The 27859-nt window shown below is 37.9% G+C and overlaps 3 protein-coding genes across 5 annotated transcripts in view; 1 reads left to right on the top strand and 2 right to left on the bottom strand.

The window, feature by feature from the left end:
* The first annotated feature begins 13114 nt into the window (after positions 1–13114).
* On the top strand, positions 13115–15731 carry LOC124180895 (origin recognition complex subunit 4). Its single transcript, XM_046566814.1, has 6 exons — positions 13115–13277; positions 13494–13746; positions 13855–14181; positions 14248–14745; positions 14818–14970; positions 15030–15731. The coding sequence occupies exons 2-6, from the start codon at positions 13531–13533 to the stop codon at positions 15192–15194; spliced, it is 1359 nt and encodes a 452-aa protein (XP_046422770.1). The 5' UTR covers positions 13115–13277; positions 13494–13530; the 3' UTR covers positions 15195–15731.
* A 67-nt stretch (positions 15732–15798) lies between these two features.
* LOC124180894 (putative ammonium transporter 3) lies at positions 15799–19695 on the bottom strand. 2 transcript variants are annotated; one of them, XM_046566813.1, is made up of 11 exons: positions 19451–19695; positions 18723–19008; positions 18027–18184; positions 17837–17948; positions 17381–17586; positions 17063–17194; positions 16741–16836; positions 16425–16513; positions 16275–16364; positions 16120–16207; positions 15799–16049 (listed from the first exon to the last, which is right to left on the bottom strand). In XM_046566813.1, exons 1-11 carry the CDS (start codon positions 19641–19643, stop codon positions 15865–15867), a joined length of 1635 nt encoding a protein of 544 aa, XP_046422769.1. In that variant the 5' UTR covers positions 19644–19695; the 3' UTR covers positions 15799–15864. The 2 variants fall into 2 exon arrangements, with proteins under 2 accessions (XP_046422769.1, XP_046422768.1); XM_046566812.1 differs by having other exon boundaries at positions 16741–16839.
* Positions 19696–27201: 7506 nt separating this feature from the next.
* The window catches only part of LOC124180892 (potassium voltage-gated channel subfamily H member 2-like), a 79386-nt gene continuing 78728 nt past the window's right edge, over positions 27202–27859 (bottom strand). For both annotated transcript variants that reach the window (XM_046566807.1, XM_046566806.1), the window contains one exon: positions 27202–27526. In XM_046566807.1, coding sequence (XP_046422763.1) covers positions 27208–27526 — 319 coding nt within the window. In that variant the 3' untranslated portion in view covers positions 27202–27207. The remainder of the gene's footprint in view (positions 27527–27859) is intronic.

The following is a 27859-nucleotide window of genomic DNA, read 5'->3' on the forward strand; positions in this document are numbered from 1 at the left end:
AATATCTTCAGTCAACGGCGAGTATTTCATTGTCGATATTCAGCCGTTTTACTTACGTGACGCCATGTGAAACAATCGACAAACGATTGTTATGCCATCTTAATGAACGTTCGTTGTTATTTGAGAAATTTGAGTTCTTGAAGATCAACAGATTAAGTTCAAGAGCCACGTACAAATCGTTAATTTGTTGCTTTTGTGATGAAATAACGTGTCAAATACACACGAAAGAATCATTCAATCAGATGTGGAAGGCTTTGAATCAAGAAAAGTGTACAAGAGAGTACCTCAAGGGGGTGCTCTAAGCCTCTTGCTGTACACCCTGTATGTATCAAACATAAGCAATAATCTGCCAAAAAATGTTATTGCCTCACAATTTGCTGACGACGTTGCCTTGATCTCCTACGGCGAACCTCTATCACTGTGCAAAGATAACCTTGAAATCGCGGCAAAACAAGTAAACCAAAACTTGCATGAGCTAGGTCTAACCCTATCTCCTGAAAAGACAAAACTTCTACACTAAGTAGATAAGATACGACACTTCTAACCCAAAACATGACGTAACCAGTTGACGTAACCACGGCGGCCATTTTGATTTTTGCTTAGTCGGATGAGCAGCCATTTTGATTTTTATCGTCAGATAGTTTGATAATGTGATTTTCGCTATGACGTTCGCTATCGAGCGGCCATTTTGATTTTTTCTTTAGCCGGATGAACAGCCATTTTGATTTTTGCTTAGCCGGAAGTAGAGAGGATATGACAGTTCTAAATCAAAACAAACATTACGTAACCAGGTGACGTAACCATGTGACGTAACCGGTTGACGTGACCACGGCGGCCATTTTGACGGCGGCCATTTTGATTTTTTTTTATGGCGGCCATTTTGATTTTTTGATGGCGGCCATTTTGATTTTTCCTTAGTCAGACGAGCGGCCATTTTGATGGCGGCCGTTTTGATTTTTGCTTAGCCGGATGAGCAGCCATTTTGATTTTTCATCGTCCGACAGTTTGATAATATGATTTTCGCTATGACGTCACCAGTATAGGTAATCGACCGATTTTACCGTCTGACGGCAGCTATTTGGATTTTTGCTAAGTCGGATGAGCAGCCATTTTGATTTTTATCGTCAGACAGTTTGATAATGTGTTTTATTTCTTGGCAGGATGAACAGTCATTTTGATTTTTCACCGGTACCCTGTAAACTTTCGCGCTAATAGTTTGCCCCAGGGGCGAAAAATAATATTTTCCACGTACTTCGAATACATTCTTTTGCGTTAATCGGCCGGATGGCGACATCGTAATTGGATAGGCTGGGGATGTTGTTGACGATCACTAAACATTCACGCAAACAGTTTGCCCCCAGGGCGAAAATAATATTTTCGATATACCATTTTGATTTTTCACCGTTACCCGTAAACTTCCACGCTAACAGTGTACCCCGTTGATTTTTCGCCGTTACCCGTAAACTTTCGCGCTAATAGTTTGTCCCAGGTGAAAAATAATATTTTCCACGTACTTCGAATACATTCTTGTGTGTTAATCGACCGGTTGGCGACATCGCAATTAGATTTCGCGCTAATAGTTTGCCCCAGGCGAAAAATAATATTTTCCACACATTTCGAATACATTCTTTTACGTTAATCGACCGGATGGTGACATCGCAATTAGATAGACAGCGAATGTTGATGAAGATCCGTAAACTTTCACGCTAATAGTTTACTCCCCAGGGCGAAAATTTTACATTCGAAAAATATTAATAGAATTTATTGTAGTTATATATATATATATATATATATATATATATATATATATATATATATATATATATATATATATATATATATTCGAATTACAGTTACACCTAATTTTAAGTAAAGCTGGGGATGTTCGCCACAATTATATAGGTCGGGAATGTTGATGGCGATTCGTAAACTTTCACACTAATAGTTTTACTCCCCAGAGCGAAAAATAATATTTTTCACATACTTCGAATACACTTTTTTGTGTTAATTGACCGGATGGTGATGCCGCAATTAGATAGGCTGGGGATGTTGATGATGATTCGTAAGCTTTCGCTTTCAAGAATTTATTAGGGGGGAGAGTGTGGTTAGTTGGTATATAAATCGCGAGCTCATTCAACACGTTATATTGTTCTCAAAGTTTTCCCATTGTGAACTTCAGTATCCATAGTACGTCAAATTTATAAAATCTACATCGAACGTGATGGATCTAAATAAAATCGTCTGTCGCCTGGAAACGCTACCCACCAAGAGAATGTCAGATCTGGAGGTTGGGGAGGAGTACAGCGTGACGGGGGTAAGGCGCGTAAATACTAAGTACGGCACGAGTATTCTTCTCGCGCTCAATGAACAATTCGAAATATTTTTACCCCCGCGAATTGTAAGCCTCATGGAAAATGATGTGGTGCAATTCAACGCCATGCAAAAGACGATAATCGAGGGCATTCTACGAATGAAATATCAAGGAGGCGAATACAACAAATTTGAATTTTTGTGTGACAGATGAGCAATTTGAGCGTAACAAACAGCACTGTTCCAATTTGCAATATGGAGATGATCATGGAGATTCAAAGTTTCGTTGGCCCCAACGATAAATTTATACCCAAGGAACTTTGCATCAAACATAAACTCATCGGGTTTGAGCCGCATTCTCTTCAAACCGCCGTACGCTTGGGAGGATCTACCAGCTGAACACAAAGCTACTAACGCTTGGCTAACACGCAATTTTCACGGAATACCCTGGAATGCGGGAATCGAACCTTATGCTGAGGTGCAGAAAATTGTAAAAAAGGCTGTTAAATAAGCATGCTATGTATATGTCAAAGGTGAGGAAAAGAAACGGTGGCTGACGAAGATCCTTGGTGGGACAAAGCAAGTAATAAACATGGAAGATTTACACATTTCACCACCATCACTGGAAAAACTGAAACATATGGAAGAGGCGGGTTGGTGCTGTGATTATCATGGAAACGCTTCAACGGGATACAACTGCGCCTTCGAAAATGTTTAGCGTTTGAAGAAGTGATTTTGTCAAGGAGTGCACGGGGTCTCTCATGAAATCGCTCTTTCTGTCTTTTCGAAAAACAGAAAAAATATTAATAGAATTTATATATATATATAAATGTATTGTTGGAGGCAGCATCTGTTAAAAGAAATAAAAATACTTATTATTGATTATGTCTACTGGGATGATCCGAATGAAATTGTAGATTGTCTCCGACTGCTTATGGCGTCACAGGCTGCAGGCAATACCAGCCATTCCAACGAAATAGTCTCCATTATCGAGGAGTTGCGCGAGGCTGAAATCGTTTATTAGCGGCGGATGAACATAGAATCATCGTTTGTTCAGTGATCGCCCAGTGATGAGTATAGACATATTTGGACGACACTCGAAGCGTGGTGGGGGTAAAAAATTTATTCGTGGGCCTCCGGGTGTTGGCTTCAAAACCACCGCCGATAACCACTACGATATAGGCAGCAAACGATTGTCTAATATCGCCGATCCTCAGATGGAAAACGATGCCGTTTCCTTAAAAGTTCTCAATACTGCTTTACAGTCTATGGCTGTGGATATTGTCGATACTTTTCAATCAAATTTTGCGAGTTTCGCGCATAATCACAACGAGGAGTTGAAACAGCTGCGCATAAATAACAAAATCATAGAAAATGAGTTGAGTCGCATCAAACGTATTGGGGAGCAAGCAACACCGACGCTGGGGCAGGCCAGCCGGGATTTAGTATCGATTGAGGAACCAGAGTGGTTGGACGGCGATTCGAAAAATTGAAAGGTAAAGAGTGGGGAACAATGAAGGCTGTAATAGCTGCCGAACTTCACAGACAGGCTCGACGCAACTATCCGCGCCGATTCGTAGATGTACGCGGACTGGATGAGACCTGGCAAGCTGATCTCGTCGATATGACCGCATACAGCTCGCACAACAAGGGATACAAATACCTACTAACAATCATTGATATATTTTTCAAGTACGCGTGGGCGGTACCGATAAAGTCCAAGAGTGGGAAAGATGTTACTGCTGCCATGAAATCTGTACTGACCCAGAGCCGTATACCTACACATCTACACGTTGATCGAGGCAAAGAATTTTACAACAGCGAATTCAAAGCCCTCGCGAAGCAGCACAATATCAACATGTATTCGACATTTAGCAGCTTAAAGGCGCCGATATGCGAACGTTTTAATCGAACATTGAAAAAATCAAATGTGGAAGCGGTTTACTCTCCAAGGACCGTACGAGTGGATTAATATTTTGGCTGATTTAATGAAGTCCTACAACAACACCAGACATCGCACGATTCGTATGAAACCGGTGGATGTTAGCACGGAGAATGAAAAACAGCTGTATCGTAGCGTGTACAAGCCTCGGCAAATCAAACGAAGTGATCGGGCGCGGAAATTCAGTGTGGGCGATCGAGTTCGAATCAGCAAGTACAAGAATGTATTCGAAAAAGGCTATACACCCAATTGGACGACTGAAATATTCACCGTGAGTGAGGTCTACCGACGTACAAACTTGCCGATTATCAAGATCATCCCGTCGAGGGGGGCTTCTACGAGGAGGAGCTAGGCAAAGTAAAATACCCCGACGGCTATCTTGTGAAGAAAGTATTACGCAAACGGGGGAATCGGGTCCATGTGAAGTGGTTGGGTTTTGATAGTTCGCACAATAGCTGGATAAATAAAACAGACATGTAACATAATTTGTATGTATTTTCCGAATTACAATAAAAGATTTGAATATACAAATATTTCCACACTTATCTCCTTTGCATGCACATGTGCCATACTCGATACCATGAAAATAACAATAATAATAATCTGCAATTTTCCATACGATTATTACACATTTTATTTTTTGGAAAACTTTTTTTCATTTTCAGAAAACTTCTTTTCGTTTTCAGAAAACTTATTTTCATTTTCTGAAAACTTTTTTTACGTGTTAATCAAATGGGAAAAAAGTTTTCGGAAAACTTTTTTTCATTTTCTGAAAACTTTTTTTCGTTTTCTGAAAACTTTTTTTTATTTTCTGAAAACTTTTTTTCATTTTCTGAAAACTTTTTTTCGTTTTCTGAAAACTTCTCTCGCGGTAAACGAATAAAAATTAATAATTACTCAATATATTGATAATAAATAAATAAATAAATAAGTAAATAAATAAATAAATGTTAAGTATATGAATTCACATTTTCAAATCCAGTCTAAATGGTTTTCGCATGATAGCGGATCGCCCGAGGCGTCAAACGTAAATATTCACAATAATTCTACGTCTACAGTTTTATCCTATAGCTATCTCCTTTGCATGGACATGTGCCATACTCGATACCACTGAAAACTTTTTTTCATTTTCTGAAAACTTTTTTTCGTTTTCTGAAAACTTTTTTTTATTTTCTGAAAACTTTTTTTCATTTTCTGAAAACTTTTTTTCGTTTTCTGAAAAATTTTCTCGCGGTAAACGAATAAAAATGAATAATTTCTCAATATATTGATAATAAATAAATAAATAAATGAGTAAATAAATAAATAAATAAATGTTAAGTATATGAATTCACATTTTCAAATCCAGTCTAAATCGTTTCCGCATGATGGCGGATCTCCCGAGGCGTCAAACGTAAATATTCACAATAATTCTACGTCTACAGTTTTATCCTATAGGTATTGGGGGGCTGGGACAAACCCCCAAGGTAGGGTGTCGGTCTGTCCAGGTATCAATTGCCGCTTGTCATCCTGCCAACTGAGAGCCAATTTTTTTTGTACGATCGTGCTTACTTCATGTTTCTTACTTCGTATCAAACACTGGGGGAGGGTCAACTCTTGGTAAGCCATCAGACAGTGCTTATAATCATCAAACGTGATGCTATTTATCGAAGAATTTTTTACACCCTTGGCGCGCTTCCTCACTTTTTCCCCATCCCCGCCCATTGTAGTAAATGTGTACAGCTTTGCTCGCAGTCCCACAAACTCTGTCATAATTTTACCATTATTTTCATCCTTCATTAGCCCTAGTCGTTTCTTGTTTTTAAGCGGAATGCCATACACATTGTCGGGCGGATAGTCAGAGGTATCAAACATTGTATCCACATCACGTTTGATGATATCGTAGATGTTCGATACGTTAAATTGATAAATAAGGCTGTCTGTGTCGGTATACAACAATTTGACCTCGCTGTTCGAAAAGTTGGATTTCACATAATTATAGTGGAAATCGTAAAGAATGATTTTTGACAGATCTAGAATCGATGCACCGACGTAAATAGGCTTAGCGAAGCGAACTTTGACACGATTCATTTCAATGACGACCATATCAGCGCCAAATACGGTGCAGCTGTGAAAGTTTGCCCTGGCAATAAGCGCTCTCGCACCACCTCGTCCCTCCCATTTTGTGACGAATTTTACATCTTTATGATTTCGTACATTCTCCATAGTCTTGCCGAACACCGCGTTATTCATGAGTTTGTAAAAGTTTTTCTGAAATTCATTCCTAGACCGCTTGCGCATGTCCGTGTTAAGCGTGATGTAAGGTTCGAGCCATGGAGATTGTGCAAACTTTAATACTCTGTGCACTTTCGTTACTTTCAATCCTAAACTCAAACACTGCTTCAAATTTCTATAGTGCAATATATACTTTGTTTTCGGGTGGAGGGTGGTCGCGAGTTTGGCGTTTTTACTACCTGGAGGAGTAAAATGCTCGGGACAAAGAGGCAAGTCTTTGTGATCCTCGTGGAGCTCCACAGGATAGTCCAAATCTACCTCCAGAAAGTAACCGATCGGCGAATCGTCCGGATGGTTCGTTATATCGATGTGCTGATACTCCCACTCGAACGAACCGATTGGTAAATGCACGCTCATAGCTGCACCGTACAGGTTATTCACGTCAAAATACATGAGATACGATTCCGCTTTGGTTGGATCAAAATCTGTTCCCATGAATCTATTATTGGCCCGAGCGTGTCGATTGGAACATTGCGCTACGCCGCCTCGAATGGCTCTTTCAATAAATAACACCATTTCAGGGTTGTCTAAAAGTTGCAAAGTTACATTGGTATGTTTGAGCATCGCGTCAAAAGCAAGTCCCGGTGCAGTGTAGTAGTGCAACGGATCTAAATCATACGTTTTGAAGCAGCTAGCGCGGAAATTTTCGAAAATATCGGCAAGCAAAAGAACATCGGTCTTTAAATATAAATCCGAATAGCCGCCCAATGACTCTAAATGAAATTCCCTCCAAACATTTTTAGCGTGCTCGTAATCGGCGTCTGAAATATTTGCATCGCAGAGGTGCGAGTAGAAATGCTTCTTTGCAGGTAATCGCGTTTCATCGAGTTTCCCCCAACAATCGACGTATTCATAGGGAAAAACGCCTTTGCGGGTCATCAAACTGAACTGAGTCGGATTATTAAAAAATTTACGTGTTATGGGCTTGTCTGCATCATTCAAATATTTGGCAAGTTTATCGATGCTGCTAGCCATAAATCGAAACGAATCGATGAATCTCAAGTGCATCATCGTCCCATCAACGCGTTTCGTGAAGGATATATATTTTTCCTTATTTATGGGTAGTAGGGTAATTTCACCGGGAAAAGTTGACGCGAGGGATTTTATTAAAAAGTGAGAATCGTAACCGGACAAATTGTGAAAAACTATTGGAATTGTGTGCTTCTCTCTGAAATTCAAATTACACCGATTATGAGCAGGACCACGATATTTACCCGTGAAGTGACAGTGGTCGTGACACTTTTTCTCCTCAGGGGTAAACGGCTTTTCGCAAATGTAGCAATTCTTTGCGCGCATGTGACGATCGTGTTGCACTTGGGTAAGAGACTCCATCGGAATTATGTTTTTGACGCGTGACTCTACTTTAATCGATAAATCTTTAAGCTGCTGCATGAACCAATCTATGCAATCAACGCCACGTTTACTGTGGAACTCCGATAAAGTCTCATCGTACGCGCAATGTACATAGTACGCTACACTGTGCGGGATATGCTTTTGAAATTCACGTGTGTTACGGGTTGAAACGTGATTTTGGAATTCGTCAAGCGGTATATACTCTAATATACATTCGAGATCGGCGTAAACGATAAACGGGACGGTACCCTTGTTCTGAAAATTTGAAAATGCTAAATCTTTCGACTTGGGAAATTCCATGCGTACTTTATTTAGCATAATACAAACTTGCCGATGATTGTCGTAGGCATGTTTCACGGTAAAGTGACACAAACACCTGTCGCATAAAAACAGTCGACCATGATGATTAGACAATTGTTTGCTCACCAATCGCGAAAGATCTTTAATCCAAGCAAAGTGGAATCTTGGTGTTAACTCGCGAGCCATATCATTTTCTGGGTTACTCTCAACCATCAGAAGATGAATCGTGTCAAAGTTCGCGGTACTCAAATTATCGCTCAAATAAATTGGCACGATGACGCTTTTATTCGATTTTGCATGATCTGAAAAAGTTTGAGATTCTATCCCGTATACATTTATTCGCAAATTATTCAATCTCTCAAGCTTTTTCACATCATGTAGAGTAGCAGGGAATTTGATACCTGTACAGTCCAACTCGGAAATATAGCGGCGATAATGGAGAGTCCTATTGGTGTTGGTGTTGACTGGGTGGCGGGCAGCAGTGATGGACCAAAGAAGACATCTTTCATCTTTGTTTTTCACATTGACCACCGCTTTCTTCCGCCTAATGTCCTTGGGCAGCTCAACGAATGTCGAAAGCCCCGCAGCCAGAGGCTGGTACCGGTTGATATTTACGGCAGTATTGAGGATCTCGATCATGCTCCACCCAGAATCGCGTTGTTCAAAATCCTCAACCTTCACAAGTAGATCGGCCCTTGCGTGCGTAAACCAACCGTCTATATCGCTTGAGGAGAGGATCGCGATGTTGGCGGTGTTGAAGCTTTTAACTTCTTCCGCAATCCCCTCGTGCTTTATGTTTTCAAATTTGCACGATAATGTGAGGTTAACCTTCACATTACCCTCCTCGCGCAGTACCAGCCTCAATTGCTCAACGATGATCCGTTGCGTGTCGTCGAAAAAGGCGTCCAAATTCTTATGCCCGAGATTTGTGACGACTCCCGTTCGGATCAGGTTGGCGAAAGCACTTTCGACTTCGTCCCACTGCACCCTTGCAGGGCTGCCGATGTTAGCACCCATGACCACGGCGTGCTGCTGCTGCTGCCGCTGCTGCTGTCGCTGCCTCAGCTGTTGCCGAATCTTTGCTATCCAGGATTGTACGAGCTTGATTGTGTGCTGAATTTGCAGTTTCGCACCTTTGCTCGTTTTCGGGCGCTTGGAAACATCACGCAGCAATTGGAGATTTTCCATTCCAACGCCAATCCAGTGCTGGAAGATGTCGTCATTCTTCTGCTCGGGATGCAGCTCGCCCAACAAATCGTGCACGTTCTCCATCGTTTTGACGATATTTGAGTATGTTTCAGCGGCCATGACTTTAACGTTGATATTTGCAGAACTTTGATGAACTTTTCACTTGCACGTATCGTGTAAGACTGATCAGTCTGCATCGGATGCGTTGAGTTAATATATGCAGATAGGTCGTAACAATTTGGGGGAGTGATAGTGAAAGGTTCAAGCTTGGTATCCCCACTCGCCATCCGCTCGATTAGCACAAAGGAATGTATTCGAAGTATGTCGAAAATATTATTTTTCGCCCTTAGAGTAAACTATTAGCGTGAAAGTTTACGGATCGTCATTAACATTCCCAGCCTATCTAATTGTGGTGAACATCCCCAGCATATCTGATTGCGATGTCGCCATCCGGTCAATTAGCACAAAAGAATGTATTCGAAGTATGTGGAAAATACACTTCTCGCAAAAATTAAGGGAACAACAAAATTTTCGAAATTTTTAGGTGATTTTCAACAGGCTGTATTTCAGTGAAAAATGGTCGTACAAGAAATAAAAAAACAAAGCTTTTGAAGCTTGAAGACTCTGGTTTTTGAATTTTTTGGTTAAAAATTTTTCGAAGCACTATTAGCCATGCAATCCTTGGATAAAGCACGAAGAAAAAATTTTCAGAATTTTTTACATTTTTTTTCGCCCTCAAATTAAGAGAACAAGGTCCCTCAAGAAACAAAAACCTTGTTCCCTTAATTTTTTCAAAATTTCAATCAATCGGTCCAGGAAGACGGCTGAACCGATCGATCTACCGATTCAGGGGGACCTTTGGGGTACATTAGGCTGTAAAATTTTCTTCTCACCTAAGTTTTTCCCCCAATATTGACGAAGATACAGTCGATTATCCAAAAAAAGGCAAAATGGCATTTTTTTGCTCTTTTTTCACGTTAACGCTACCGGTGGAAAAAAATTTTTTTTGACATCAACCTTGACAGATTTTTGTAGGAAATTTTCTGCAGAAAAAGAAACTGCCCTCCGGCTCGCTGTGCGACCAGTAGTTCTAGAGATATCGGCAGTAGAGTGAAAAAGGATCCTTTGGCATTCAAAATTCGATATCTCGAAGACAAATGGTCGTATCGAGGTTTAAAAAAAAGCATCTTGAAGTTGAATAAACAGGCTATGCGACCTATGCATTGGTTTAGCTCGGAAAAATGTTTCCATGCCCGTAGAGCGAAAAAAAAGCTAAGGCTAAGCAAAAATCAAAATGGCTGCTCATCCGGCTAGGAAAAAATCAAAATGGCTGCCATCAAAATGGCCGCTCGTCCGAATCAAAATGGCTATTCATCCGGCCAAGAAATAAATCACATTATCAAACTGTCTGCCGATAAAAATCAAAATGGCTGCTCATCCGACTAAGCAAAAATCAAAATGGCCGCCATCAAAATGGCCGCTCGTTCAACTAAGCAAAAATCAAAATGGCAGCCATCAAAAAATCAAAATGGCCGCTCGTCCGACTAAACAAAAATCAAAATGGCCGCCATCAAAAAATCAAAATGGCCGCCACGGTTACGTCAACTGGTTACGTCACATGGTTACGTCAACTATTTACGTCACATGATTACGTCAACTGGTTACGTCATGTTTTGGGTTAGAACTGTCGTATCCTATCTACTACATTTCAATAACAAGAACAGACTACCAGGCCAAACCGAAATACAAATCAACGACAACATCGTAAAATCTAACGAAACAGCACGTTTCCTCGGCATCATATTTGACTACAAAATGACGTTGTCCTCGCATATGTCTAAAATGCAAACTAAATATAACATGTCTCTCGACATTGTAACATTTTTAAGAGGTACTTAGTGGGCGTCTCATCCTCAAACACTTCTAACCCTCTACAAATGTTACGTTCGTTCAATTATCGAATACGGCAGCTTCATCTACCTTTCCAACTGCAAAACTAGGTTTGCAATTAAAAACAAGCGCAAATCCCAAAGCTATTTTCCAAGAATACCTAAACGAAAATAAAGCTTGCTCAATCTATACTGATGGCAGCGAAACCCACGACAATTCCGTGGTAGGCACTGCCTGCTTCTGCCCAGAAAAGAACGTAGAATTACAAAAAAGCTTGATTAAACATGCTTCAGTTTACACCGCAGAATGCACTGCACTAAACCAAGCTATGGATATAGCACTCTCTAGTACAGATGAAGACGTTAACATCTTTTCCGACTCTCTCAGTTCTGTTCAAAGTATTGCAAGCCCCACACCTACTACTTCCACAAACCCCCTCATCTTTCAAATTAAGTACAAATACGACATATTCGTTTCTCGACACCCGCACAAAACAATACAATTCTTCTGGATACCTTCCCACATTGGACTCGAAGGAAGCGAAAAAGCTGATGCACTAGCCAAGACGGCAACAAAAAAAAACACTGATAAATTTCTCACAAATTCCACACACTGATCTGTTTCGAATCTTCAAACAAAACGCTTATACATATACAAACAAATATCGTCAAAAAAAAACAAGGCCAAACTAAAGGCATAAAATACTTTACACACTATTTCCGTGAAAACTGCAAGCCCTGGTTCCACAACAAAGACCTCTCAAGAGAATGTATAGTCACGATAAACCGTTGCAGAGCGAACCACTACCACCTACGCGCCTCCCTTTTTCGCATAAATGTTACAGACAGCCCAAATTGCGACTGCGGTGAATTTGAACAAAATATTAACCACGTACTGTGGCAATGCGTATTGTTTGACCAACAAAGAATAGAGTTTTTCAGCAATCTATCTAAGTCTAACTTACGCCCCCCACTGAATATTGAATTAATAATTTGTAAACCTAACTTAAGCGACTGCATCTATACTCAACGCTTTCTGAATACATGTAACCTCAAAGTATAAATTGTCAAAACTAATACAAATAAGTATAATAACTACATCAACCATTATAAGACTATTGTAAACTAAACTTTTGTATGCAAATATAAACCCTTACAAGGGTTTCAAATGCTTAAATTAAAAATAAAAAAAAAAACGTGTCAAATGACGCGGGGATGTAGATTTTTACTCGTAATAGGGTATGCCAGAGAATTTTTACAGCATGGCATCTAAATTTACAAGTATCGAGACAGGGAAATTCACCGGTTCGATTTTCATTGTTACAACGCGTGGCTCACGGTGCTGTCGAATAAAAAGTGGTCGTTAGATTATGCATACTCGAATCATCATCAACCCGGAATATCATTCTTGCATACAAATTGACAATTTACCGTACAGGAAAAGTGTCTCATCAGAATTGGATGCAGACTATTTGCGGAAGATTTCGGGGCTAGGTGCCGAGCTCACGAGCTGAAAGATGGAATGCCTAGAGGAGATACATGGAATGAACACACTTTGTGCATCTGAAAGGGGTTCCTCGGACATGGTACCAATGGATTGCAGGTATGTTGTAGAGGTATTTCCCCAAAGTTTTGTCACTAGGATAACGGGAATTTATGCACTGCGGCTTGGTTTCCGAGAAAATCGATGGCTTACTTAATATCAATAACAAACATTGATTTAGAAAGTTTTTTTTCAAATTGCGAATCCGTCAGGGCGCAGCGTCTGATGCGCTGTTTGAATAAAACAAGCAATGCGATCAACGTTACCGACGGACGTTACTCAATTTTCCCGAAATGGTTACGGATCTTTCAAGAGTCGTGATCACAGCTCGGGCAGTAAACTGGGCGAAAGTGTTTGTGTTTGGATCTGTGAATTGTAAACATTTAACCGTGTCAGCCTGCCGAGTGCGGTGAAGTTCTCGTTTTTTAAATCCAATAAGTTGAAATAAAATTCTCCCTGAACTGTGAATTTTTTCACCGTAAGTATACAAAATTCTGTCTTATTTTAGTCGACACTATTTCTTCGTAATCGGATTGCGATTTTTATTCATCATTTTTTCACCAACGATTATCGCACCGCACGCAACCGTCATAACCTAAACGTTTATTTAATCGTCCGTACGGATGAATGAATGTTATAAAACTAATCGCACGAATAACGGGCTAAAAATGTTGTAATCATTATCTTTCGATAGTGAAACAAATCAAACTCAGAAACAAACAACAATAATTATGAGCAAAAAGCAGAACATGGCTATAGATTTCCACGACAATATGATACTACTGACCAGAAAGTATCTGAAGCGAAAAATCATGTGTCCAGAAACAAAGTTCAGGCATCACGTCAAGGAGCGAGTACATATTCTGGATTTGTTGAAAAGGACCGTTGAAAACGGCGAGAGCAATTCGGCCTTACTGATCGGTCCCAGAGGATGTGGAAAAACCACGGTAAGATGTGGCCAAAAATATGTATGCAAATATCGGAGACTAAAAGACACAAGAGTAACGCAAAGTAGCCTGTAAATCTTTACAAAACGTATCTTTCATTGAATTTAGCTCATCAACAGCGTACTAAAGGAGCTTTCGTCATTAAAATCATTCAAAGATGAAGCACTTGTCGTGAACTTGCATGGTTTAGTTCATACGGATGATCGTCTTGCGCTCAAAGACACCACACGTCAGATGCAGCTGGAAAACGCAGTCGGTGACAAAGTATTTGGCACATTCGCAGAGAACTTGAGTTTCCTTCTTGAATGTCTCAAGTCTGGGGACAAGACTCAGTCCAAGCCGGTAATTTTCATTCTGGACGAGTTCGACCTGTTTTGCGCCCACCGAAACCAGACTCTGCTCTACAATTTGTTCGACGTTGCGCAATCTGCACAGGTGAGCATCACGCAAGAAATAAAACAATAGTTATATATATCCCTCGTTGTACTCAATTTTGTCCAGGCCCCGATATGCGTGCTTGGAATCACCTGCAGGCTTGATGTTATCGAACTTTTGGAGAAGCGCGTCAAGTCCAGGTTCTCACATAGACAGATATTCCTTTTTCCGGGCGACACATCTGGCTCGGATCAACCCACCTCAGCTTTTGACGATCGTCTCAAGTTGTTCCAGCACCTTCTCAGTCTGCCTGATGACGAAAATGTAAACGAAACCGATCAGCAGTACGAGGATTGTAAAATAAATCCGCAGTTCGGCGCCAGATGGAACGAGTACATAAAAAGTCTGACCGAAAACATGACTATGGTCAATTTTTTGAAGAGAATGTACCAGCTGGATGTCAGCGAGAGGAGTTTCAGAAACTTTTTGGCCCTCGTTATATCGTCGCTGTCCGAAAAACATCCGAAATTAGAAGTGAATGATTTCGTTGAGGCTAATAAGTTCTTCCATCAGGACGACAAGGTTCTCACCCTTCAAGGATTGTCTGTTCTAGAATTGTGCCTGGTGAGAATTTCACCTTCGAACGAAGGGACGCGAGTCTGTTGAATTTCCGATCTTATCCACCTCTTTTTGCAGATTATCGCCATGAAACATCAGACTGAAATATACGACGACGAGCCGCTGAATTTCGAAATGGTTTTAAACAGATACGTCAAGTTCGCTAATCAGAATTCGTCTATTCAAACCGTCCAGCGACCTGTGATCATGAAGGCTTTCGAGCACATCAAGGTGAGCATGAATGTGCCATTTAGACTCCCATTATAGATAACGGATGATTGAAATTGCAGAATTTGGAGCTGATTCAGCCTGTTGGAGGGCCGAACACACGAGTTGAGAAGGAGCATCAGCTCTATAAGTTTTCACTCGGTTGGCAGCAGATAGCCGATGCCGTTAAAAACTATCCCGAGCTTCCGACTGAAGTTTCCCAATGGGCGGTCAGCAGTTTACAATAGAAAATCCGTGCATTTAACTAACTTTAATGAAATGTGTTAAACTTGAGCAGTTCTTTGACAATAGGATTGTTGTTTCGTTTTATTTTACATTTTTTTCCCTTAGTATTGAACGACGTTCCCGTTACCAGTATTCATAGGGTTTTACGTGCAACCCTTATTATTGTATTCGATAGATAAATATGAAACATGCGTAGAGTTTCTAGTTCTATACTTATATTTAATTATGTTGGTTATACCTTGAAATTGTAGACTAATTGTGTAGCCAATATTTTATTATTATTAGTACTACTGTAAAGTCTAGGCGAAAAAATGAATTACGCGATTAACAGATCTCGTCTCTTGATTATCTCATTGTATTATTTATCTCTTACGTACATGTATTTTTCAAGTTCAAAGCTTTAATTTATTTATTTACACTATTTATTTGTATTTCGGAAAACACGAGAAAACAAAATGAAAAAGGAAACTAGAGAAGGCAGAACAAAGAGTAAGAAAAAAAAAAAAATAAAAAAACGTGTGGATTGTATATTTACTCAGTAATAAGACGTGTTTGTATTTCTATTTATACAAAAGTTTCTATAATATAAATTTATACATTGAAAAACGATGTAAAGTGAAAATCTTATCTTGTTTTTACGTGTTTACTTGTTTCATCCATCACACCTCGTTTTTACTCAATCCACGACAACTTTGGAGTCTCTTTGCCCTTCAATGACTTTTTTAAAAGATCCTTCACCCCGGATTGTATTCGGTTGTTTTTCAAACCAGTCACTTTTCCCGGACTGCGCGCCATTAATTTCTTCAGCTTTTGGGCTCTCTGGCTGCGGTTGTATCTCTCCAAGTACGATTCGTGCCCTGTCGAATCGAGTCGATAAATTTTTATCAATTCCCCCTCTTAAATGCAACACGATAAAAAATATCAAACCTGGGTTGAATCCTATTTTCAAAACATTCTCCAGTCGAATTTGATCCGGGAATGGACGAAGCGCGGAAACCGCTCTGCTCACTCCCACCTGAAAATTAAATTGAAACGTGTGCGTTAAAATTCACACGCGCGAAATCACTACGTAATCTACCCACCTGCACGTGTCTCACTCTGTGCTCGACCAAATCTGCACCCAGTAATTCTTCGTGCGTGCTCATTCTGATCGGTAGCACCTTGTCGATCATCTGTAATTGCGGTCAAGTTCAAATTTCTGTCCGCTTCTTTCCGTCTTCACACATACTTACCCACAACAGAATAACCGACGATAGAAAACTCCAGCTGGCTAGACAAAGCACGGACAAGCTTTGAACCCCGAGTAGGTACCATCCCCCACCTTTAATTAAGGTAATCAGCAAATCGGTGTAATTAAGACATTATGATAATCCCGGTATATTTGGATGCGGTTATATCGTAATTTTTACCACTGATGAGTATTATACTCGGTATTGTTTGTTTATAATTGGAATCAAATTCGTTCTCTTGGCTTGTATGAAGAATTTTTCATCCTACTTCGCACGAATAATTGTGATATCTTAATTACTTGATGCGTTTATAACGTACCTTTGAAGAGGCCTCTTCGGCCATTCGTTGTTGTCAATGGTCGAGGATTGTCCGCGAACAAACCAATCGCCAGAACTCCCCAAATTCCACTAGCTCCTACTTAAATGCATGTTTATAGAGCTCGTTGTTTAAAAAAATCGATGTAACTAGGGAGAAAACAGGAACCTAAACTATGAAGGATCAATGGACCACAACGGCGAAATCAAACGTTAGGGAAAGAGAGAGACAAAATTGTTCTAAAAATCTCCAGAGTTTTTTCTCTTTCCTCAAGTTTTGATTCAAACCACCAGCCTTTTTGTCCTTCATCGTTGCTTAAATTCACCGTGAACTGCAGAAGCACCAACAGGATCGTCTATGCCCAGCTTGTCCAAAGCAGGCATCGCGATGCATGCTATAAACCCGCCGATTGACCCGACCACCAATGCTTCCCAGGCTTGGAAGAGGAAACACCCGCCTGTATTCGAATAATTATACACGGCCGAAATAAGTGATTCTATATCGTACAACACGCGATTTTGGAATGATGAGGGATATCAAAACTCAGTGCATGAATGAAAAAAAAAAAAAAAATGGATCGATCAGTGCTGAGGAACAACTGTACAAAACATGAGGTGAAACTGATTGCGAATGAAAAATTTACCTGTCACTGCGACCAGCGCTCCAAGGATGCCGTTAATTTGACTTAAAATGTCGATCCCGTTCGAACCCATCAAGCTGAATCCAAACCCGATCAAGCCGCCACCAATGCTGCCCATCATCGTAGAGACTGCAGCTCTAGCCGCGTATTTCCACCGATCGCCACTTACGCCGTAGGTGCTTCCGCTGTTAAACGCCAACCAACCCCACCTTGGAAGAATTCAATGCACGGGTGCATCATAATAGAAGTAAAAAGGACTTTCCCCTTTCGAAGAATCACTTGCAAGTCTGAAACTTGAAAATCGCTTGAGAATCAGTGAAAACCTGAACGACTTTGAACATTTGCTGGAAGCCCTTGGAAATTGGTGGAAGTCAAGCTAGCCTTCAATATTGGAAATCATTTGGAATATCACAGACGATCCCCAAGTGATTTCCAAGTGATTAGCTTCTCGGGATTTACCAGAGCACGAACATTCCCATCACAGCATTGACTGGACAACCTGGTGGAAGAGGGTTCAACCCGTTGTCGTATCGACCAAGTCTTGGTCCCAGCATTATGGCGCCGGCTAGGGCTACAACGGAAAAAAACATGAGCTAAGGAATGGAAGGGATAACGGGTGACATGTGCTCCGTCTCCATCATCGACTTGCCGGAAATTCCACCGACCAGGTGAACCGGCCCTGATCCGGCGATATCGACAACGCCCATTCGCTTCAGGAATCCGTGATCGCCCCACACCCAGCCGGCAGGGATGCAGTAGACGACGGTGTTTAGTAAAGAGAAGAGGCTGTAGGCCTTGAAGTTGCACCTGAAATGCTCTTATTGATCATCCGAGGAAGTCATAAGCTTAACACTTCGATATCAAATTGTAAATCAAAGGAACCGAAGTGACCTGAATGTTCTTCGAGAATCACTTGAAATCATATGATGGCGGTGAAGAAGTTGCGTGACAATTAGCGTTGGAAGTGGTGAAAATCGTTTCAAGTTTTGGGGTACCTACACGCCAAATGATACGGTGTCAATTCATTGACATTCTATTCTAGGTATTGACTTGCAGGTATCTTATCGTTTTCATTATATTAATTCCACGACTTCCAGTTTACCCCGTGATTTCCATTGACCGCCAATGCTTTCTCAGCGTTCTGAGTGACGTTCTGACCTATCGTGATTCTATCCGGTCCGACAATCAGGGCAAGACGTCTAGAACGCTAGGACGTCATTGGAAATGAAGGGGAACCACTCGGTACACTGGTCAATCAACGAGAGCATATAATGAGACAGAAGTGAGTTAAAAGCACTCGAAGTCGATGTTAATGGTCAAGCACCGTAACGCAACGTGCGTTTACCGCTCGGCCATGGCACCGCTGACGATGGTTGTGGCAGTGGTGGCGAAGCTGAGCTGAAAGAGAAACGCAGCGCAGGTTGAGCCCATGAGCTCATCATCGATGCTCGGATCGACTAAGAACCCGCCGATCCCAATGAAGGGGTTGACGGGCTGAGCCTTTCCGAAGCTCATCCCAAAGCCGAAGAGCCAATAAGTGAGTCCGCCCAGGACGATGTCGACGACGTTCTTCATCATGATGTTGACTTCGTTTTTAAGCGACACGCAACCGGACTCGAGCATTCCGAACCCTGGAAAACGGGTAAAATGTTTGTTGTGTAGTGGTTACAGGTACCGTACTACACAGTTCTAAACTGTTTTCACTTTCGACCACAACCGAAAAGTATTGATAATTCTAGGTAAGAAAATGAAAATTAGTTTCTTAGCTGTAACGAGAATATCCGTTACGATGTGCTTATACTATAATTCTTTCTAGTTGTGGTCACGTGCACTACATTTTCTCACACATCATTGCGATAGTTTGATTTTGTTGGAGCACCAAATCCATTGAAAAAATGGTGTTACGTAGTCAACTAAACAAATAGACTTGACGTTACGCTAACGTATAAATTTAGTAACTGACAACTATGTAATCACACTCAACAGTCACTTGTGCTACAGATTCTCTTGGGATTTCCATTTTACCGGAGTCTTCTGGTAATGATTGTGCCGCATCAAATTTCCGGGACTCACCTGTCTGCATGGTGAATATGATGAAGGAGGAGCTGACGATCCATATCGTGTCCTCTTTTGACACGTTGTAGATCGAGCTCGAGTATCTAAGATCGGTGATCTCGAGTCTCTGCAAGTCGCTTATACCTAATACGGATTGATTTTTGACGTAGAAATTGTTGTAAGGGGTCTCGGAGTCGGTTGATTCCGCCATGTCGCTGCCTAAAAAGTCGAAAACCTTTGTGTAGACGTCAACTAACGTGACCAAAGTCACTGACAAATGGTCTTTACCTAGCGAGCGCAGACTTGGATCGTACCCTAACTGCAGTTGATTGTGGGCGCAAACATAGATCAAAGAAATTTAATCGGAGAAAAACAAGTACATTATTTACCATCGAGTCTCCTTGTCTGTTCTTTCCCTGCAAATCGATGTGCTATACGACGATCGTTTAAGTCGTTTGCAGGCTCGAAAGAAAGAGAGATAGATAGATAGAGAGAGAGAAACAAGTAAAAAAAAAAAGAACGGAGCAAGATAGAAGAACAAATCGGATGGTAAAAGCTGGACTTGATATAATATCAATATTATATTATGCAAAGGAGGACTGGACGTGTATTACGGTATTACTAAAAATGATTCAGACAATATAGAAACCGAAAAATATGTAATAAACATATTTATATGCAATATATGAAAATTTATACATATATAATATGATGTCATCGTAGCGTTAATACATATACATATACATATCTACATATATGTATGTATGTACATAATTATATTCATCCTGTATACATATAATATGTATACATATGTATATATATTGTATTTAGATTACATTATTAATTAAATATGTAATATATTATACTTAATAAGAGAGCCTGTAATTTCCGTGCATTGCACATAACCCATATATATATATATATATATATATATATAAATATATATATATATATATATATACATGTTTATGCCGCGCTCAGAAAAAAAATCTATTATTTTCAATATGATAAGCTTACTTCATATGTAATATATTATAATAAGGTACATAATAATATAATTTAATCTTAGCAATATAAAAACAGCGGTGACTTTTCGTAATATGTATAGCGATAAGAATTTGATCGACGTGTTTTAATAACAACACCAACAATAATAACAACAGCAACAACAACAACAATAACAATAACAACAATAACAATATAATCGTGAATTAAATACTCTATTCAATATTTTATGTATTCCATCGTATTATTATACTTCCTTTTCGTCGTTTGTTTATAACGTGATTTAATTATTTTTAGTACGTGTGTAATGGTCATAATTAATTATTTATATAGCAACTTTTAACGCTTCTCGTTAACGATGGTTTATTAATTTATATCGGTTATCGATTATTCCTATCATTATTATTGTTATTATTATTATTATTATTGTTATTATTATTATTATTATCAAACGCGTAATACAAGCGTACAATCGAACTTGAAAAATATTTTGTGTGTGCGTGTGTGTTATATTATCTTGTGATCAATTTTAAATCATCTCCTTTCCTAATTACACGTTTTCTTCGCTTATATTTATTTCTTACACACGCGATAAATTTTTTTCTACCCTGTGCAAATTCAAAGTTCAATTGTAAAGTATCGTTGATTCATTATAATCATATTATACAGAAGCTGCAGATTCAATCGGCGCATTTTCATTACTCTGTTATATATACTACTATATGTATACTTAGGTTAAGAAAAAAAAGTGCACCTACGTTATGATGAGACGAAAGCTTGAATCATGGTAAGGCTGTGCTTTCATACACAAGGAAACTAAGCGCGGATTTTGAAATGAAAATGTGAAAAAATAAAAAATAAAGACATAACGATAAAATCAGGGTGAAAATGTTTGCAAATCTTTCTTTTATTTTACAATTCAATTCGACGACAATTAGTTTTTATTTCATTTTTTTTCTTTTTCACGTTCGAAATTTAGGGCAAACAGAAATTTCCTCCATATTTCTTCTTCGATATCTCGAAGGTACAGCTATATTAAACGGACGTGTTGATATTCATTGTTTATCAATATTCTTTGAATCGTTTTGTAATAGAAAAATTATTTAGAATCAATATAATATATATAGGTATATTCTTATATATGGAGTCAATATATATATAATATATTTTTATATATTGTACATGAAATTAGACATACCTATACATATATGTACGTATATGGGACATTCCACGTTAGATCGACCATACCAAAAGCCTGACCCTCTCAGAATTAGTTTAAACTTTGCGAAAACCTTCTGTTACTTGTCCAGAATTTCTAGAGTTTTTTTTTAGTTTTTGTTCGACGTTGTTTAGATGTTCACATTCGATATTATATGTGCGGAATTTGAAAATGTGCGAAGTTCAATTAAGTGTAATTCGAAAATTATTAGTTATATACAAAAAAAGTTACGTACGAAAACGTATCAGTTTCGAGTGAAATTTAACGCCAAAATATGCAAAAATTAATTGAGGCTGCCAATAGTTCTTAAAAATTTAAAAATATTGATTTTTGAGATGTTTTAAAAATGGGTAAATTTTTATTGCTAAAAATTTCAGAGGACATTGCGCTCTTAGTGTTCAAAAACTTGTTTAAATTTCATCATGGACCGAGTTTTGATTCCAAAGTTATGCATGTTTTTCTACATTGTTTCGTGTAAAAAAAAAAAAAAAGACATGACAATTTTTGCGAAAACTGTGTATGAAAAAAAGTCGCAACTTCGAAACCAAGTCTTGGCCCACGATGAAATTTACACAAGTTTTTCAACACTAATTGTAAGAGAGGAGTATTCTCTGAAAGTTTTGAGCGAAAAAATTGAACTGTTTTTGAAAAATTTGAAAAACTAATATTTTTGGGTTTTTAAGTACTGTCAGCGACCTAGATAAATTGTTGCATATTTTGGCATTAAAGTTCACTCGAAACTGAAGATTTTTTATTAAAAATTTTTCAAAATTTAATTAACAGTTTTCGAGTTACACTTAATTGAACTTCGGATATTCTCGATTTCCGCATATATATTATATCGTATGCTAACCCCTAAGTTTTGTCGAATGAAAATGTAGAAAAAAATCACAATTACTTTCGACAAGTAACAGAAAGTTTTCACAAAGTATAAAATAAATCTGCGAGGGTCATGATTTTGGTCAGGTCGATTTGACGTGGAATGCTCCATATACTCGTATGTACGTGCAGTGTGCGTCTTTTTCTCATGAAATGTATGATTATTAATTAATTGGTATTATACATACATTGTATTGTACCACAGCTTGTGAATCTACCACCTATATTAATGACGTACAGCAATTGTACGTAATTGTTATAATGTTTGTTGCTATTTTTTTCCATTTTTTTTTTTTTTCACGAGCCCGGTTAGAGCGAAGCTCAATTCTTTGTCACAATCTTTTCTCTTAATTTTCACTTTCAATCGTTCCCTTCGCTATTTTTACCGTTCGTTAGAATGTTTTAAATTTTTTTTTAATTCCATTTTCTAAAATTTTCTTCGTAAAGTGAGAAACTATGCAGAGAATTATCTTGTTTAATATAAATAGGCAAAATTATCTATCATAACACGCGACAACGATACTATCCTATTTATGTATGATATTTTGTTTAAATTACATTGATAATAATAACAATAATAACAATAATAACAACTTACTTATCGTGGGTATAAATAGTCTAAAATATGTATCTATGCGTATGCATGTACATACATATCAATTTATATACACATGTACCCTAGGACTGAGCAAGAAATGAACAGCGTGCGCAAACATATGTGTGATACTTGTCTGATAATAATGATAATAACATCAATAATATTGATAGCAATAAAAATACTAACAACAATATCTATTGTCATTATATTGTACAAGTACAAGATCAGCTACTAGGTATATAGCTTATAGTTTTATACTGTTCGTTATATCTGATGATATGGAGGAAAGAAGGAAAAGAAAATAAATTACAAAGACGACGTGAACGCGTACTGATAAAAAATTAGTGAGAAAAGATATTTGAAAAAAAATTGAATATTGCGTTTCAATAATAATTATTGCACAGATTTGTGTTTTTGTTGTTGTTATATGTTGTTCTAATTATATTTATTTATCCATTCGTTTCGCGTGATCAATCAACTTTCGTGTTTTGTTACATGTCCCGTATAGCAGGGTGACCAATCGTCGCCGATGAAATTGCAAAAATCTTGACCGTTGTCGCTTGGCAGGTGGGCTCAACACCGACAGCTGTCAAAATTTTTCAGGTTACACGCGTCGTCGTGGCTAACTGTCGTCTAAATTCATGTCCGTTGGTCACCCTGGGAAACAACTGCTCCAGGGTTGTAGCGCATGCGCATTAAATTTCATCAAACGACAGACGATTCAGTCATTAGAAATTCACCTTGTACACCTGGTACAATATAATACCACGTCGATTATTTATCTCATCGTATTTCATATTACGTTTTCTCTGCAAACTTGATTGATTTTATTCCCGTTTCAATATATTTTTATAATCTTTATTTATTTATTTTTTTTCTGTTACTTCCGGTTTTCGTACCTACACATGTTGTTTATAATTTTAGCGAGTTGAGAGAAGAAAAAATAATATCGTGTACAACAGTTGCGATGCAGCGCGCAAAAATTTCGTACCGTTGTTATTACGATTGTTATTTTTACTGTTGTTGTTTTTGTTATCGTTGCTGTTGTGATAATTATTATTCACGTTTACGAGCTTGCAAAAGCAAATTTCATTCTATGCTAATACGCGATTGTTTATGTCAAAATATACATACATATATATATATATATATACCTGTATGTATTATTATAATCGAATTCCGTTACTTTCCTATACTTTGTAATTATATTATTATTATTTTTATTATTATTATGTACGTATAATTACATACTGCATATATTTTAATTATATGTTCATTACCGTTATTATTACTATTGTTGCATTAGTTGTTCTCTTATTATTATTATTATTACTGTTATTATAATTATCATCGTTACCGTCATCACCATCATCGTTATGTAACTTGATAATCGATATAAATATACATTGAATATTGCTGTTTTAATGCGATTACGTAATAATAACAACAACAATAATAATAATAATAACGATAATAATACCTCACAGACGCGTAAATGGTATTATTATTACTTAAAAGTTTTATCACGTGTATGTAATTTCGCATTGTAATCATGGCATATCAGTGACATACGAAATACAATATGTATAATAGCTGTATACATATATGCGTATAGGTACTAGGCCTAAAGCTGCGCAGGCAATTTCGTATATTAAAAATGAAATGGTGTAATTTTTTTTATTTTTTTTGAATTTATTATTTTTTTTTTTTTTTCTTAAACAGTTCTATATCGACGTCTTTCCATAATGAAAAAGAAGAAATGATTAAAAACAATTCATACAACGCGATATGTTGAATATTAACCTCAAGTCTTCGAAAATTCGAAAAATTCGTGTATATCCAGACTTATGGCTAAAATAAAGGATTTTCCTTGTTTCTGAATAACGATCAGGAACATCGTGATACAAAAGTAGGTACGATATTTCTGATTTTACGGAAAGACGAGGAGCGCCGTCTCATTTATTCGACATGTTTGATGATTAACCGTCAATTCATACCGATAGAAAACCTGATTATATCCCATTTCTCCAAGTCCGGAAATACTTTTTTTTTTGCAACACGATGGTAATAATTATAATTAAAGGGCGGTAACAATCGTATGCAATGTAGTTTATTTTTGTCTAAGTGTTATAAATTTTTCGATGCGGCAGCTATAGGTGTATTGTATCATGTATATTATGTACGTACTATCATATATGGTATATTATAATTTTAATACTAGGGCAAATCGTGTCTTATTCAAAGAGATTGATCAGCAGTGATTTTCGGAATTTTTGCCCGTGGGTGATTTCGTAAAATTCGTAAACGCACAATTTACGTGATGTGTACATGGCACCGTTTTAGGAATAAGTTATTTTCGTTTTTCGTATTATTTTTTATTTAAATATCATCGTCGTTTTCGCTGAAGTTAATTTTTGTTTCTTTTTTTTTTTTTTCTCAATTTCGAAGAAGAAGAAAATCAGAAGCGGATAAACGAATAAATTAATGTATATATTTACCTATTATGTATTATAATATAATATATGAAATTTCTATATTTATATATCGTATTTCTTATCTAACGTGCAAATATGGTGAAAAAATTAGAAAATGAAATAACTCCTAAAAAAGTGCCACTTCAATGCCTATATAACGTTATATGTAATTAATATAATTAATATTATATTATATTACGTATGTATTCTTATTTGATTCCATTTTAATAGCTGTGTATAATTTTCAATTTATAGATTTTCCTTCTCGTTCCTTTTCTCGCGTGACAATCTGACCTACTTTCCGATCCAGAATAATCATAATAATGATAACAATAATCACAATAATACAGGTAAAAGCATAAACGAAAAGTACTTAAACCAAATCTTTCGATTTCGTGATAATATAATGCACGTAGTATAAATGTTTTTTTTATTTTTGAGATTTTTTTTTCTGCGTCCGTTACCATACTTTTGTTTTTTGCTCGATTGCACGTGTATATATAGATATATATATAGAGGGTAGATAGTTAGAGAGAGAGAGAGAGAGAGGGGGAGAGAGAGAGAGAGGGGGAGAGAGAGAGAGAGAGAGAGAGAGAAAGAGAGATTACAATTAATAGAACTATTATATTATACGGACGATTTTCATACGCGCACTTCGCCATTTATATTATACACACACATATATAGGCTGCAGGTGATTTCATAATGCATTGTTATTATCTTTTCTTTCTTATTTTCTTTTTACTTCGTATAGGAATATATGTATTGTATATAATTTTCATTTCGGTTTGAAAATTTCGCGTCAAGTGTTACAATATGCAGCTAAATCGAGGCAATGTCGAATATTTCAAAATTTATCTTTCACGATGGTTGGTTATAATGTGATACGCGACAGCGTATACATAGTAATTATAATTGATATACATGACAACCAAATATACAATAATTCTGTACAAATATATATGTTTAACAAGATGATTTATACAGTTAATCTATATAATAAAAGTTCATACTTTGATAACAAGGCGAATCAACGCGAATAGTGATTATGATAATAATAATAATAGTAATGATAATAAAACAAAAATAATGATCATACTGTCGTATAACAACATCGGATGAAATTTGCCAATTAAAGTAACATATATGAATATATTTTCATGGTAATCAATCCCGCTGATAATAAATTTCTTTTCTCTTATACATATATACTTCTGTTTTTCTTCTCGATTTTGATAATTCTTAAAGCATGATTACGTTACACATTAAAATATGTTGGTTAATCGTTGACGCGTGACTTGCAACTATTCGTCATCATCATCAGGTACACTGGACGATGTTCGTATAATCATAATCATAATCGTCATCGTTATCATAATTAATTCTACACTGAATGGCGAATTTTGCGACGTTCTCAAAATAATTCGACTATATAGATATATAAAACAATGGTTAAAAAAAAATTCACCTCAGTTATAACGAACCGTTTGCCGTTTTAGAAATATTTTTTACCAAGCAATTGATTAGTTGGCAAAAATTTTCCGTTCTTCTTATTTTTCCCCGCATGTTCGAAATTCGTAACTCATTAATCAATCACGTCTTAACTTCCGTGATCCTGGTCCAACTCGTCGAGGGATTCGAGCCTCGCTATTGGCGCCTCGTTTATCGCGAATTCCCAGGACATGTCCTCACTGGTTTGCCGCGAGGATTCCGGCCGCTGAATAAGCGCGTGACTCTCGACACCCGGCGTCGCCGACGATCTCTGACCGGAAACCGCCTCGCCTGAAACCTCCTTCCGGCTCTCACTGCTCCTCGGCCTTTGCTGCTGCTGATTCGTTCTCGACTGATCGCCGCAGCTCCATGGATCCTCGGATCCCGCCCCGTGATCAGTTTCCGATCGTTTGTTGAACGAGCTGTAACTACCGCGGGTTAAACACGCGAGGTAAGATTGCGACGCTTGGATTGATCGGCCGAAGATCTGTAATAGTGGATACATAAGGCCGGTTCTGGATACAGACTCCTGTTTTACCAACCAATTACATTTTACCAACATTTAGACAAGACACGAACCTTTTTCCACAACATTTGAGGGTGGAGAATATCCCCAGTCTGATCGACCTTATCGACCATCAGATCATTTAGTTATCCGACGTTACCGAACATCCGATAATTTCGTTGTTCTACCTTGCCAACAATTTGCGGGCATCGACTATCCACAAACATTCTGGAAAAGGGTTTGCGTCTTAGCTAAG

Source organism: Neodiprion fabricii, chromosome 4 (assembly GCF_021155785.1).
Source record: "Neodiprion fabricii isolate iyNeoFabr1 chromosome 4, iyNeoFabr1.1, whole genome shotgun sequence".
Lineage (NCBI taxonomy): Eukaryota > Metazoa > Arthropoda > Insecta > Hymenoptera > Diprionidae > Neodiprion > Neodiprion fabricii.